Raw genomic sequence first — 15,636 nt, forward strand, 5'->3', positions numbered from 1 at the left:
GCAAATTTAACGTATTAAAAGGCAACTGTAATTATTTGCCCTCTTTTATTTCTCTTATTTATATAATTTGTTATTTATTATTTTGAATCATACCAGCATATTTTGTGTAGTCAATTCTAGCTAGATTTCCTAGACTTTTTGGGGACGTGACCTGTTGCCTTTCTTGCTTTGCTGCACTAATCTAAATCGTTGTAATTCCAGTAATTCTGCAACATTTTTCGACATTTCCTTATACCGTAAAACTATTAACAACATAAAATCGTTTTCATTTGAATGAATGTCGATGACGTACTCGTCATTTTACTAATATTGTTAATACTGTTAACACTATAGGTTATTGGCGCATACTAACATGTTTTGGTGTTAATTTTTAACCTAGGTTCAATTACTTCGCACGAAAAGACTACAAAAAAGTCATTTTATACAAAAAATATAAAACAGGTTTGATAAGGTTCACAAGGTTCGACGGCATTTGACACTAACGATACCACTTTTGCGTGCAAGAAACTCAAAAGTATTTGCTGTAAGTTGCTTCTGTAATGTTTTATTACAGAGTATTTGAAATTTCTCAAAAAGGTAATAAAACTGGGACTAATTTTTGATGTCAAATATCGATAGGGGTTTTAGGGATTTTTTGAAGAATAAATTATAAAATTCATATTCAATACTACTTAAAACCTAACTTTTCTAATTTTAAATTTTGTCAATTCGTTTTTGCTGGATTTTTGAAAAAGGAGAAAAGTTGAGTGGTACATTCTATACATCATACTAAATTAAACGGTTTTTTGAAATAAAAATTCGAAAATGACAACAGATTCGCGTTCAGGACTACCTATGACCAATGACCAAAGTTTTCAACATTGTAAATAACTAGTATTTTATATGTGATTTACGAATTATACGAATTCCAAAAATAATACTTTCATTATTAGATGAGAATTAAAAATTCTTTTAAATTAAAAAAAATACAGCGTTGTAAATTATGTCTAATCCTCTCAAGTCCTATTTATTTTTAAGAAAATGGTTAGTGTCTTTCAGTAAAATCTATCCAACAAAAAGGAATTATCAAAATTGAGCCATAAACAAACATTCTACAGAAGGAGTTATGCTTGAGTCAAGCACCCGCGATATTTCGAGGACCCTGTATTCGAACTTCATGGAAATTAGTATAGTTAGGTTTTATTTAGTCGTTGCATTATATTCTTACAGAAATCAATAATAGCCCTTCCTTATAATTGACATAAAAAATTAGTCCCAGTTAGCCATGACTTCAGGTTGATGTAGTAAGAAACAAGGTTTTAGTGGGTTTTTGAGAGATCTGTCCAACAAATATAATTATCAAAATTGAACCACAAACAAAGATATTAGAAGAGTGTACAGTTCTTAAGTGAGACACACTGTATATTATTGACCTTTTTTTTCATATATGAAGAAATACTGAGTATCACCTCGAACAGAAAATGCTCTTCACATTGCATGAATTATCTCACTGGTGTAGTAAAAATACACTAATTCGAAAACACGCTTAATGGAATTTAATTCAAAATTTTAAGGAATTTCGATTGACGGTCGTTTTAACTGGGTTTCGTAAGTAGATATTGTCTGCTGAAAATTAAATAATTGCTACAACATGATAATATCATTAAAAAAATCACTGAGTAGATCAGATTAGGTCTACCGTGTATTATGCATATGCATATTCGACTCTTAGCTATGGTATAGCCATATGGCGTGGTACCCGAGACACAGATGGGACTCTGGTAGCTCAAAATTCCATTATTATTTGATTTGCCTTTTCGTGCTACCTACAGGCCCGCATCTAAAGAAAACATTATGTTGACGGTAAGAGGGACTTACATTCATCAAAATCAGAATTTATTTATATTAAGCAGCACACTCAACCTTGGTATTGATAAAAAAAAAGGAGAGAAGAGACTATTGTTGAGTGGTACATTCTAATCATCATTGTAATTTAAAGATTACTTAATGGGCAATCGGCTTTCGTTTGTGGTATTTAATGCATAACATGTTTATTTAGTTTTAGGTATTTGATTTGTCTTATCTGCATTAATATAACCGAAAAGATTAATAATAAAATAATTAGTGCCTGTCAAAAGCTGGCTACACTTTTGCGAACTTAAAACGGCAACAAACCGTGTTTTTGAAAATGGGTCTCAAATACTTGACGGCAAAAACCGGCATCGTGCGCTACCATTTCGGGATGTTCCGCTACCGGCAGTATTAAATTCCGACCCGATCTCGTATGGACGTTTGGCGAGTTCCTTTCTCCGTTTAGCCGACTTACCCGGGTAAAAACTGTTCCAGCGCACGACATAAATCATTTGATAAATCATAGTTTATGTACGAATGCGCCCGTGCTGGTATGTTTGATTTAGTATTCGGCGCGGGGTGCCTCGAGGTTCCGACACCGGGCCCTGTTTACTTTCTTGTATAGTCAATACATATAACTCTTTCATAAGCGTAAATATGTACTAGCAATGTATAAAAATTACTAGGTATTATATGAATAGAACTATGAGCTAAGGTGGGTCAAAAAAAACAAACATTTTTTTTTTGGATCTGACACACAAAATGTAGTTGCAAGTAAGGGGTGTTTTTTTTTTCGATGTATAGAACTTTAAGTTGCAATAAAACAACGATGGATTATTCGATTGACATGAATTTTATTTATCCGAAAGATAATCTCGTGGCATTACATTTTAAATATGATTTCTGGCATATGACCGCCACGGCTGGCGCGGATGTAGTCCAATCTGGACGTCCAATTTTCGATGACTTTTTCCAACATTTGTGGCCGTATATCGGCGAATGTTGCCTTCCAAATGACTTTACATAGCCCCACAGAAAGTAGTCTAGCGGTGTTAAATCACAAGATCTTGGAGGCCAATTCACAGATCCAAAACGTGAAATTAGGCGGTCACCAAACGTGTCCTTCAATAAATCGATTGTGGCACGAGCTGTGTGACATGTTGCGCCGTATTGTTGAAACCACATCTTCTGGACATCATAGTTATTCAATTCAGGAATGAAAGAGTTAGTAATCATAGCTCTATACCGATCACCATTGACTGTAACATTCTGGCCATCATCGTTTTTGAAGAAGTACGGACCAATGATTCCACCAGCCCATAAAGCGCACCAAACAGTCAGTTTTTCTGGATTTAACGGTGTTTCGACATACACTTGAGGATTAGCTTCGCTCCAAATGCGGCAGTTTTGTTTGTTGACGTAGCCATTCGACCAGAAGTGCGCTTCATCGCTAAACAAAATTCGCTTATGAAAATCGGGAACAACGGCAATCTCGTTTTGGGCCCATTCGACGATGATCGTTTGGCTTCAATTCTTGCACGAGTTGGATTTTGTAAGCACATAAACCAAGATCCTTCCGCAAAATCTTCCATAAAGTGGATGGACACTTTAGGCCTAGCTTTAGGAAAAAACGGCTGCCACCATTTGAAAGAACGGTAAAAACCCCTTTACCTCAAAATTACATAACAATTTAACAAAAAATAGACCAAATACGGGATTTCGAATTTTGGAAAAAATGATAAACATTTAGCAAAAATAATTATTTTTCACCTTAGCTATTTAGCAGTTTTATAATGTTGTATTTACCTTTTGCCGTGTTTGCTTTTCTTTCAAACATGGAAAAGGTCACTAAAAATCTTTGTTTTAAAAATGATCAAAACACGTGAAATGAGAAATGTAATGAGGTTTTTTAAATGTAACATTCGTTTTTGAACATTTTGGTAAAGTAAATAACAGACAAAATATTTGGTGCTTTTGGTGGTGTGTTTATAAATACTCTTGTAGAAACTATGTTCTTACCTATGTTCCTAAAAATAACGGATTATTGAAAGGCCATATTAACAACCTTATATTGAACTAAAAATAATACGACCCAATATTAGATGACCTTTTTGGATATAAATTCCTCCAAATTCATAAGAATGGGAAATGTTTATTCCATCGGTCGCTTCTTTTATCGATATTTCAGTTTTTTCCCCTGAATTGCTGATTTTCTTTTATTTATCTTATAGGTAGTATTATTATAGAAGTATTGCATGTTCCATCTACATTATAGGGAGAACTTGAAAAATGATATTCTTATCATGAATATTAGAATAAATTATTTGACAGCTATTTAAAATGATTAAAAATTACACTGTAGAATGTTCCAATCGAAGCACTTATTTCTCCTTCCACATAATTGAAACATTCCGTTTCCCATTCTTTCAGTTCAACCCTTTTATTTGCCGTTCGATTTTTATCAGTATTCCTTTTTAGGTTGTTAATCTTTTTTCATATTCCAAATTGACTTCATAGGCATCCTTATATTTCAGAAATTGCATTTGCTTTTTTTTTTTCAATATCGGGTAGTTTTGATTTTGACAAAAGTATGGGAAATTTTTCAATAATATTAACATTTTAGATGATTTCCCCAATGTGTCCTCTTTCATATCCATGATTCTCGATTATAATGCCATTTATTTATAAGACAAATACGCGGTACATATTATCACTAATTAAATCTGTATATTAAATATTATCGCGCTCGCTGTGATCCTGAACACTTACTTCAAAATCTAAAGCACATGCTCGTTTCCATCCGAAAAGTTTATTCATACCAAACAAAACTTAACTAAATATACCCAAATTTTGGTGAAGCTTCTGACCGTCGTTCCCCACTCTCCCTTATTTATGTTATATGTAGTAATTGTAATTTTTTATAACAAAGCGTTTAATTAAAAAAAAACTTATTGATTAATAATTATTTTTCTGTGGATTAAAAAAATTGTTATTGGTATTTATAATATTTTTGAAAGCTCTGACCTTAGGCTAAATCCATAGAATTATCCAAAAAATAACACTTTCAATAAATTAATTATGATTTGGTTATAATAATAATAATAACAATGTAATATTATAATATAATAATATATATAATATAGTAATAATAATATAATAATTAGCTTTTTCTTAGAGTTTTTAAGCTTTCAAGCTTTTAAGCAAGGGGCTAAGAAAGTACAAATAGAAAAAACATTCTGGTTAATTTTTGAGGTGGACCTCCTAGCCCATGTTTTTTTTTTCTATTTTTTCTTTCATTTAGATAATTTTAGATTTCCAAATTATATCACGCGCGTGTAGGAAAAAAAAACGCTCGACAACGCCCCCCTCCTGTCCCCACCACTCCACGCCTGCTCCGCGAGGTGCTCATACGCTATTAATCAAGGCCGTCGGTCCCGGGGGAGACTTTCCCGCGAAGTGATACAAGCAAAAATGGCGCGGCTGAGTTCCTCAAAACTGCCTGCGTCAGTTATCGGGACGAATTTTAAACGGGAGTAAGCGGGAGTATAAAACGCTTAAGGGCGGCGCGGAACACCTCCCCGGGGGGCACCGAGCTCATGTTCCCGTGTCTCCGGCAATGTTGCCTCTTATAGGGTGGCGCGCGCGCCGGGTGGTAAATAATCTTACGAGAAACTCGTCGGTGTTCGCGGCGAGTCGGGGCACGAATTTATGCCCCCCTCCCCCACCTCCACCCCGCACAATCACCAACGGTTTCTTCTTCTTCTTCTTCCTTTTTTTTGATATCACCTAAGGCTGTTTCATTCATCGTCCCCCTGCCTGGTTCTAATTATGTGGTAGCGGAAGGTGATGGTGATTTGTCACTCGTTACTTTAATAATAATAATAGTCTTGAGAATTGAGATACATGACTACATACACAATACCCAGTATACAATACTAAATTCTCAAAGGGCTAAGTCTAGCTGACTAAGTCAGCTGCTCAACATTAATTCAACACAATTAATCTGTATATTATACACCTTTATGACAATATAATTTGTAACAAAAGGACCCGGTTCAAAGAAAAATGAAATATAAACAAAAGAAAAAGTTTGGTGATTAATTACAAAACAAAAAACCCAATCAGCACTTTATTTATCTATTAACACGCCCTTAATGTTCCCCCGAAATAAAAGTTTTTGGCGGATTATAGGTAAACCACTTCGCCAACTTTCCTCACTCCTTTCCCTGTCTATCAGTGTTTTGCATGCTAGCACGCTACTCTGCGGATCATTTTCATTTCTGTGGACTCTAGCATTCTTTTGGTCTTAGATGTTTCGGGTGTTTTTCTACGGTACACGTCGTTATCGCTGTTTTGTATATTCGCGATTTCGTTTCCACTTTTATATGTTTCTTCGACAATATTATATAATCTATGCGCCTAGCAATTTTTGTTGCTTTTGTCGTTTGACTTCTTACCCCTTCTTGAATTGAATTCTTTTGCTGTTTTATCAAATTGGGAAAGAAGTGTTTGCAAGTCATCTTCATTTTCTGCCACTAGAACGGCATCGTCGGCGTAACATTTTATTTTTATCTCTCTAACGGTTTAGGGGGTTAATTTTTGGCTTTATCGACTAATTGAAAGTTGCTTGATGTGAAATTTTTTCATATGGAGGCAGAATTTCCTTCATTAAGGGTTCCAAATTCTTCAATATGGGTATTAAATCCTTTCAAACATAATCTCCTTCGTTTTTGCTTTGGCGAACCACCTCCCTATAAGACTGCGGGTGGCGGAGGCGGTATGATGGCGGAATACATGGTCCTCAATAATGCACGCACGATACGGGCGTTATTAATTGATGACAGGGCGCCGATGCGATGCCGATTTGCATAATCCATGACCCTGGAGATGGTCGGAAGGGGGAGTCGAAACGCCTGCCCCCCGCGGCGCCATACCTGCTCGTGTCTTAGAAGTTTCTCAAACAATCCCTTAATCGAATTACAGTACTTGACTATATTCCGTTAAGCCGCCGCATACAGGGCAATATTAATTTTTTTATCAGACATACTGTAGACGGATTTCGCTGGCGATTTTGTTTTCTTTAATTTTCGTTTTTTGCTTGACTAGTTTAAGTAAGAAATTTTAAGATTATTGGAAAAGAAAACTTTTCTTTTATTATATTCCTATGCATTTTTTTCAAATTTTCATTTGGACTTTCAATTATTTTTTGTTGTTTGTTTGTTGTGGTTTTTTTTTTGAGCAAGCCTTAAGAATGATTTTCCGATGATTCCACATCATTATTTTTCTCTCTGGATCTTCTCAATTTCTTTTCTTTTTGACCTTGTTACTTTTCTCTACATATTTTCCATATCGCTCACTTTTCTTACCTTAATCGTATTGTTTATATTACTTTTCCCCAATTACATCGAGTTTCTACTCCCAAAAAATTATAGTCAAGACCTTGTTTGCCTGTTGTTTTTATTCCTTGCTATTCAGATATACCAGGTGTGTTCAAAAAGTAAGGTGACTTAAGTTTTATGAAAAAGTGTTTATTTATTTTGTTGTCGCTTTCAAATTAATCCCTGCCAGATATGATATACACAACGTATTTTGCCAATCTCGCAGCACTTTTGTTAAGCACTTTCAGGTATAGCCTTGAGTTGTTCCAGCGATTTTTTCTTTTATCTCCCCAAATGTTCCAAACCTCCTTTCTTTGGGAAGAGGAAAAAGTCGCAGGAGGTTATATCCGGTGAATACGGTGACTAGACCAATTTAGACACAAGCAACGATGAGTGAGCATGTGCATTATCGTGATGCACAATCCATGAATTGTTTTCCCACAATTCCGGACGTTTTGTTCGTATGCCTTCTCGCAAACGGCACATAACTTCAAGGTAACACTCGTTATTGACCGTACGACCTTGTGGTAAGAACTCTTGATGTAATACTTCACGATAATCAAGGAAAACAGCAAAACCTTGACAGTTGATCGAACTTTTTTTTGGGTCTTGGCGATTCTGGGTGCGTGCTTCCATTCACGTCGATGCTCCTTCGACGGCCATTTTGTTCAAAATTAAGCAGTTTCCGAATAAATTTTTTGTTGCTACATAGTTTCATGCCCAAAACTTCGTAAAAAAATGCAAGGCAATAGGGATGCCGACATCTTCAGCCACTTCTCTAATAGTGAATCGACAATTTTTCAACACCATTTGTTTGACTTCTTCAGCGCTTTCATCAGTTATTGACGTGTTCGGGAGTCCAGAGCGAGGTTCGTCATCGGCGTTTTCTCGGCCATGTTGGAACAGCTGGTAGCACTTATAAACATTTTTTTGCTCAAAGTAGATTCACTATCTGTCAACATTGTCAACAAAATTGTATGCAAATTATTTGTTCCATTTCTTTCTATAACAGAAAATCATGTTATGTTATGTTAAAGACATGTGTACTAACATAACAAAAGAACATCTACAAAGCCCGCCCAATTAACTTACCTTAATTTTTGAACACACCTCGTTAATAAATACTATTTGTTCTAAAGGTCAAAGTTGATAGATATTCAATTGAAAGAAATCTTTTTGGTGCTTTCTATTTACTTATCAATTATTGATTTAAAAAGCGACAATCTAGGTAACATATATGCCAATTCATAAGACATATAAAGTTAAAAATATATTTCTGTTTTTATACCTATGCATTACATTTTCATTTCAAGTCTTATGATATTGACCTTTTCTATTCATTTTACATCTCAGTTATATAACAGGTTTATCGATTTTTTAATAATAATAATACATAATTTCCCAAAGAAACTTCCACAAGTAATACTTTTTATAAAACTTCCGGATTCCTCCTTAAACAGTTTCAATCAAGCTCTGAAGAAGCCAACAGGACGATTGGCGAAACGTTAGCTGGTTCGACTCAACAAAAACCGACGCAGGAGGAATCCAGAAGTTTTATAAAAAGTAATAGTAATACATAATAATAAAACTATTGATTCTTTTTTGACCAAATTTAAATTTAATTACCTTCAATGAAGGTAGTGGACATTGATTCAGTAGACATACGAACAGATTGTCGAGCTTGTTTTTATTTTTTGTTTAGACAACGCCTCGGGCCGATGTATCACTACACCTACACCACAAATATTGACATTATTGATGAATATTACGATAATAAATTAATCAAGAAGCCATAAAACACCAGGCAAGAAACCGCAATTAGTACAAATATTTGATGGGGCCCGTCTCTCTCACTTCACGGGACGAAGATGGTGCGGGTCGACAAGATCGCCTGACTCGAGACACTTAACTTAAGCAGACAAGTTTATACTTAATGACATTTTTTATCGGACGCTCGCGTGATCCTCCCGGTCGTAACAAAAGGGGACGACAAATTCGTATCGCATTCGATTGGATTAATCGCAGTCTCGCCCCCCCACCACACCCATATAACGACGCTTTTCAATTCCCGAACGTTCTTTGTAGGTATTTACGCGGTGCGCGGGCCTTTGACGCCCTGTATACCGACAAAACGTGCGGCTATACCCAAAATATTAGAACAATCGGTTGCCGAAATATTTAGGGGTTGTACACACCGCGGGGGGCTGTTCCCCTTTGCGGCTAATTTCGACGACCGCCCGAAACAAAACCCGATGAGTGACGGGAGAGGCGAAACGTATCGACAGAACTCGTTCGAGTGGAATCGTTCGTTTTGTCCTCTTTTTCCCTTTCTTTCTAATTAATTTTTTTCTGCACTTTTTTCCGGAATTTTCAAAACTTTTAACCGAGAAAAATCAGGAAGTAGGAATGTTCAGAAACAAAACGTACTCGGCAAAGCCAATAATGTTGTGAAAAAAAATCCTCTCCATTCTATTCCTTTGCATTTTCTCACTGACTTCTTTGATGGTTTCTTTTGAGGCTAGCTATCGTACTTTATAAATATATTGTATTTTGCAACATTTTCAAAGGCTTTCCAAATTTTCTTCCTATTTTGTATTTTATTTATATTCATTTTTCAATTATTTTATAGCTGTTTCCTTTTTCAGTCGCGTAGAAAAAATGTAAAAAGGGCCAAAGAAGAAAAAAAAATTAATACCAAAATACAGAGTGCTGGTTTTGGAAATTTTATTTTTGGATGCGTTTCTTAATGTTTACATCCAGTTTTAGTTTTTTCCTTGTTTCCTTAGTTTTCTTATATTCATACTAATTCATTTATACTTCCTATAGTTTTTCATTATTAATATATTATTTTAGCGCCATGCTTTTCTTATGTTTATTTAATTTGGCTATTTTTCTCAGCTTTCATCTAGTTGTTCTATTTGTTTCTGTTGCTTTTTGACGTTAGGTTTCTTTTTTTAAGTTTCATTTTTTCATCTCATTTTATCACTGATTTTTTCCACCCTACTTCGGGTTTTTGTAATTTGTATATCTTTATTTTTCCTTTTTTTATCTCGTTTTTTATGTGTATTTTCATATCATTATTACTTTTCTGTATTTAGTTAGTATTAGATGTTTGTTTCCTTTTCCCGTGTCCTTTTTTATTTGATTTTTTCTTAGACGTGTCGTAACAATAAGTATTTAGATTTTTAAAAGAATGCTTTTTGTTGTGTTCTTGTACGTTTTTATTTCAACTTTCCATTATATCTTTCAATTTAAAATATTACAATCTGGCATGATTTTTTATTTTATTGTTGGTTTTCTCATACTTTCAATAGAATTAATTTTCCTCTCTCTTAACCTTCTCTGTTCTTAATCATGTATTAATTTTCTTTCGTTAGGTTTCTTTCAACGTTTTTAGACCTGTCGATCTCAGATCAGAATCACCCTTCATAAATGTTAGTTTAATTTTTTCATCTCATTTTCTGTATCACTCATATTTCCCAGCTTACTTCGTGTTTTTGTAGTTTCCTATATCTTTATTTTTTCTTTCTTTAAGTTCGTTTGGTTATATATTGTCATGTCATTGTTACTTTTCTCCACTTAGTATTGGGTATTTCTTTCTTTCTCACCGTGTCCTTTTTTTATTTGACATTTTATGTTATGTTCTTGTACGTTTTCAATTCAGCCTTCCCTTATAGTGAGTCTTTGTTTTAAAGATTGCTTCAAAAAGTCATTTCGTCTTAATTTTCTTTTCACATTATCTCTTACTTTCTATAGAATTAATTTTCCTCTCTCAATCTTCTCTGTTCTTTATCACTGTTACTTTTCCATAATCGGGTATAAATTTTCTTTTTTTTTTTTTAATATTTGACGTTTCCATTTTTCCTCTCTTTCTCAAGAAACGCTTTAATCAACCAAAAATTATCATCAACATGAATCGACGTAGTTCGGTGCTAGAAGAGAGGAGTAAATCACGGCAGATTTCCAATTTGTCACGCGCGTCAAACCGCACACGGCGCGTCAAAGGGAAAAGTTAAGGAGAGGCGCAATCTACGAAGTGTACAGTTTTCGCGGGGAAAGTTACGTCCCGACTTTCACTCAATTTTCCGTGTCGCAGAGTACCTCGTTTCGTCTGTCTCGCGCCTCGCATTTAATGGGTATAAATCGTTTACAAATTGTGTGTTTTGCTTCGAGACACTTTCCCTCCTCCATTTCGCGCAAGTTAAAAATCGAGTTTATTAGCATCCCACTTCTGAGGTTTCAGGAATTCTCTCGCTCGCGCGCCGCGCATTTTCCGATTTTGCCGACCGTTTGTTTTCGTCCCGGTCACGGGGCGTGGACGAGATAATTCCGAAGGAACCTTTTCGACCTCTCCCGTCCTCTTTTTCGGACCACTTGCTGACCAAGGACGTTGCTGACCCTCGAGATTAATGCCTTGCTTCCACCGTCGTTAATACGCGGATCCCGCTTCTGATGTCGCATTTTTCTTGCGCCGTTATCCTTAATAGAGTTTCTAAAAAAGCAGTATTTAGAATAGTGAAATAATTTTTTACTTTAGTGCGTCATGTCATTCTTTGAAATTATTAGGGTTTTTTTTTATGTATAGAACTTTAAGTTTTAATAAAACAACGATGGATTATTCGATTATCCGAAAGATAATCTTGTGGCATTATATTTTAAATATGATTTCTGGCATATGGCCGCCACGGCTGGCGCGGATGTAGACCAATCTGGACGTCCAATTTTCGATGACTTTTTCCAACATTTGTGGCCGTATATCGGCGAATGTTGCCTTCCAAATGACTTTACATAGCCCCACAGAAAGTAGTCTAGCGGTGTTAAATCACAAGATCTTGGAGGCCAATTCACAGATCCAAAACGTGAAATTAGGCGGTCACCAAACGTGTCCTTCAATACATCGATTGTGGCCCGAGCTGTGTGACATGTTGCGCCGTCTTGTTGAAACCACATCTTCTGGACATCATAGTTATTCAATTCAGGAATGAAAGAGTTAGTAATCATAGCTCTATACCGATCACCATTGACTGTAACGTTCTGGCCATCATCGTTTTTGAAGAAGTACGGACCAATGATTCCACCAGCCCATAAAGCGCACCAAACAGTCAGTTTTTCTGGATGTAACGGTGTTTCGACATACACTTGAGGATTAGCTTCGCTCCAAATGCGGCAGTTTTGTTTGTTGACGTAGTCATTCAACCAGAAGTGCGCTTCGTCGCTAAACAAAATTCGCTTATGAAAATCGGGAACAACGGCAATCTCGTTTTGCGCCCATTCATCGAGCGTTGTTATTCATGATGAATTGCCAAACCAAACTAAGAATAAATCAATTGACAGCTGTTAAATCGGTCGCCATCTTGAACAGTAATGCCAACTTAAAGCTCTATACACAAAAAAAACACCCATTATAAGAAATTCCTATTTTTGCCATAAACGAGTGCACTAAAATATAAAGTGTGTTACATCATTGTAATGGGAATAAAGACATATATACATATAATATACACATATATAATATACAGGGTGTCAGAAAATTGATTATGTTTTATACGTCACTCAGAAAAAAATCTGGCTACTGACTCTACATTTCTCTAAAAACAAAAACGTTACAGACAATTAAAATGTTATCAAGATTGATTGATACAGAGTCAAACAAATCGCCTTCTTATGGGAACATATATTATCACTGATTATCTGAAAATGATTGTTTCAAAGAGTTTTATAAAAAAAAAATGTTATTTGCAAACGTCTCGCCGCTATTTCTAAAAATTCTGCAAATTCAACAATGGTATATAAGTTTTTTATTTTTAAAAATGAGTTAAATTTGAAAAAAGAACATTTTTTATGTGCAATACGGGATGTCCAAATTTGTTATACAGGGTTCCGTTTACAAGTTATTGATACAAAATTGTATTTTTTTTTAAAAGCTCTTTTAGTCCTTCCAAAATGCTTACATATCCTCCGCTTTGTGTGACTTAGTACTGCGGCAGTACGATTTAAGCAATCGTTAAGGAAATTGATTATCCGTTGCCACACATTCTGTCCTAATTTCTCTTCCCGGAGTTCCACAGTGATCCACGTTAGGACCTTTATTGCATACAATTTGCATTGGACGATCGCAACCGCAGAAAATTAAAAGATGTAAACCGGCTTAATGTGAAATGCAATTTAATTTAAAAATCAACAATACCTTTTTGAGTTTAGTACTGATATTCACAATTTGGACATAAAATATACTGGATAATATCTCGATTAGACAGAACAGCAATTTTTGAAATTCGCTATTGGTATAATGTCTAAGCTTTGTATTGTTATTTTCCAAACGAGCTTAAAAAAAATCCATACCAAGTTTACATTTGTATGTTCTAATGCTCAGATTTCAATGTTGATCTCTTAAAAATTAATACTCACGCTTATTTTCGATTTCGATGCATGAACTAGTTACAGGGCCCACTCGAGTTGCCGGTAACTCTAGTTTGCTTCTTGATGTACTGGTTACCTTTAATTTATCCATATGTGACAATATAGAAATTTATGATATGATATGCTATCTCACATCACTGTTTTCTTTCTTATAATTTCAAGCTGGAGAAAGACGGTCGGTCATCCAACTCTTTTTCGTACCTTCAGAGATTTTTCTGGTGATATAAACGTACAAGTGAACTTTCTTTCGAATAATATGAATTCTTTATTTGATATTCATGCTTTTTGGCGTATTTTGAGGAGACTTCAAGTGTACAGTAATCCTACTTTACTGTTTGAAAACAATTTGGGACAACCTAAGAGTTTTAATGTTGCTTTGCTTCTTTTGGTGCTGGTATTGATCCTGGTTTGTGTCTGCAAATTTTATTAATAAACAACTTGGTTCCAATTCATTCCGTTTCGCTAAAGTTTACCCTGAAAAAGTTAATAAAAGTTTGGTTAATGTTAAAACAAAACGCTTGTTTCGACTACTCCGTGTTTAATCGATCGTATCACTTTCCTTGTTAGCAAGTGTCTTATCTCTGGGGTTTTCCGGATTCTTGGAAACCTCAATCTGGTTTTCGACCTCTTAACAGCACTACTTCCGCCATGCTTCATGCTACTCATGATTTATTGACAGCACCGGATTCTAAATTAAACTCTTGTCTCATAGTCTTGGACTATGGCAAAGCGTTCGACATCCTGTATCATTTCTTTCTCGGGATAAAAGTTACTGCTCTTTTATTTAAAAAAAAAATCTGGGTCAGAGATACCATAGAGTAGTTATTCAGATACTATTGCATTGAAGAGAGGTGTTCCCCAGGGGAGTATTCTGGGACCTATTCTGTTCTCGGTTGATGCAGCTGACATCTCTACTAGTTGTTGGTACTGCTGTTGTGGTTACATGGAATAGCGCAATTTTCAAATGTTGCCACCGTGGTATTATAACTTATATTGTTAATATTTTGATTTTCAATAAATTATTATTATTCGCAACACAAGAAGTTAGGTTTAATTTTCCAGATTTTTTACACACGGCCCTTAGCGGCGAAGTAACAAGTTTCTCTCTCTTCAAATATGGAAACAACAAACTCTAGGAAATCATTTCATAAGAAGTAACATTCATCTGAACTGCTTTGTTTCAGTATTAGAGTTCTAAGAAAAAAAATCCTTTTCTCGGCCTATTTTCAATATTAGTCGCCTTTCATCTCCAGTGCCGCGCCGAAGAAACGAATCTTTGAATTGTTTATAAATGTTCGGTTCAAATTGACATCAATTGACTCAAGCCTTCGACAATAGCGCATAAAAAAAATCCAACAAAAATGCGCATAATTTGGACATTGTTCCGGTGCGCAAAAACGTAAAAAAAAATCGACGGTCAAACATTAAAATCGTTTAAAAAGTAAAGGGCATCGCTTTGGTAATCAATTCGGCTTTCCCCCGCCCAACGTTCGATTCGCCCCCAATTTCCGCGTTTTTTCCGGTTTCCGGTATTCGCATTTTTTTTGTAGCCACGCAAAACGTCGGACTTTCGATTATTTTTCGAGTTTCGAGAGTTAATCGCCCGCAATTTTTGTTCCAGGTTCTTCTTGAAGTTTTTCCTGAAGTGTAATCAGAACTGCCTGAAGAACGCCGGCAATCCTAGAGACATGAGAAGATTTCAGGTGCGTAATAAGAAAAAACATATATTTTTAAATTTTGCCTAATGCCTTCGGAATTTTTCGAAATATTGTAATAATTTGAGTATTTGGTGGTCTTGGCATTAATATTGTACACCGTGTGCCAAATAAAACGATCCACTATACAAAAGTTTCTTGGGCTCTCCTGAAGATTTGAAATATTATAGTTCTGTTGATACAGGGTGTCCCAAAAGTGTCTCCCCTCACATCAACTTTGTTATTTTAAATGAAACACCCTGTATATTTCGACATTTTTTGAATCCTTGCTTAAAATAAAGGTCACTGTCTTA

General features: G+C 35.3%; 1 protein-coding gene across 3 annotated transcripts in view; it reads left to right on the forward strand.

The window, feature by feature from the left end:
• The window catches only part of LOC132701996 (transcription factor collier), a 106,577-nt gene that overhangs the window by 72,398 nt on the left and 18,543 nt on the right, over positions 1–15,636 (forward strand). For all 3 annotated transcript variants that reach the window (XM_060670383.1, XM_060670384.1, XM_060670385.1), the window contains exon 8: positions 15,250–15,331. In XM_060670383.1, the coding sequence (XP_060526366.1) occupies positions 15,250–15,331 (82 nt within the window). The remainder of the gene's footprint in view (positions 1–15,249; positions 15,332–15,636) is intronic.

The sequence above is a fragment of the Cylas formicarius genome, unplaced genomic scaffold, assembly GCF_029955315.1.
Source record: "Cylas formicarius isolate icCylForm1 unplaced genomic scaffold, icCylForm1.1 PGA_scaffold_5__7_contigs__length_24384050, whole genome shotgun sequence".
Lineage (NCBI taxonomy): Eukaryota > Metazoa > Arthropoda > Insecta > Coleoptera > Brentidae > Cylas > Cylas formicarius.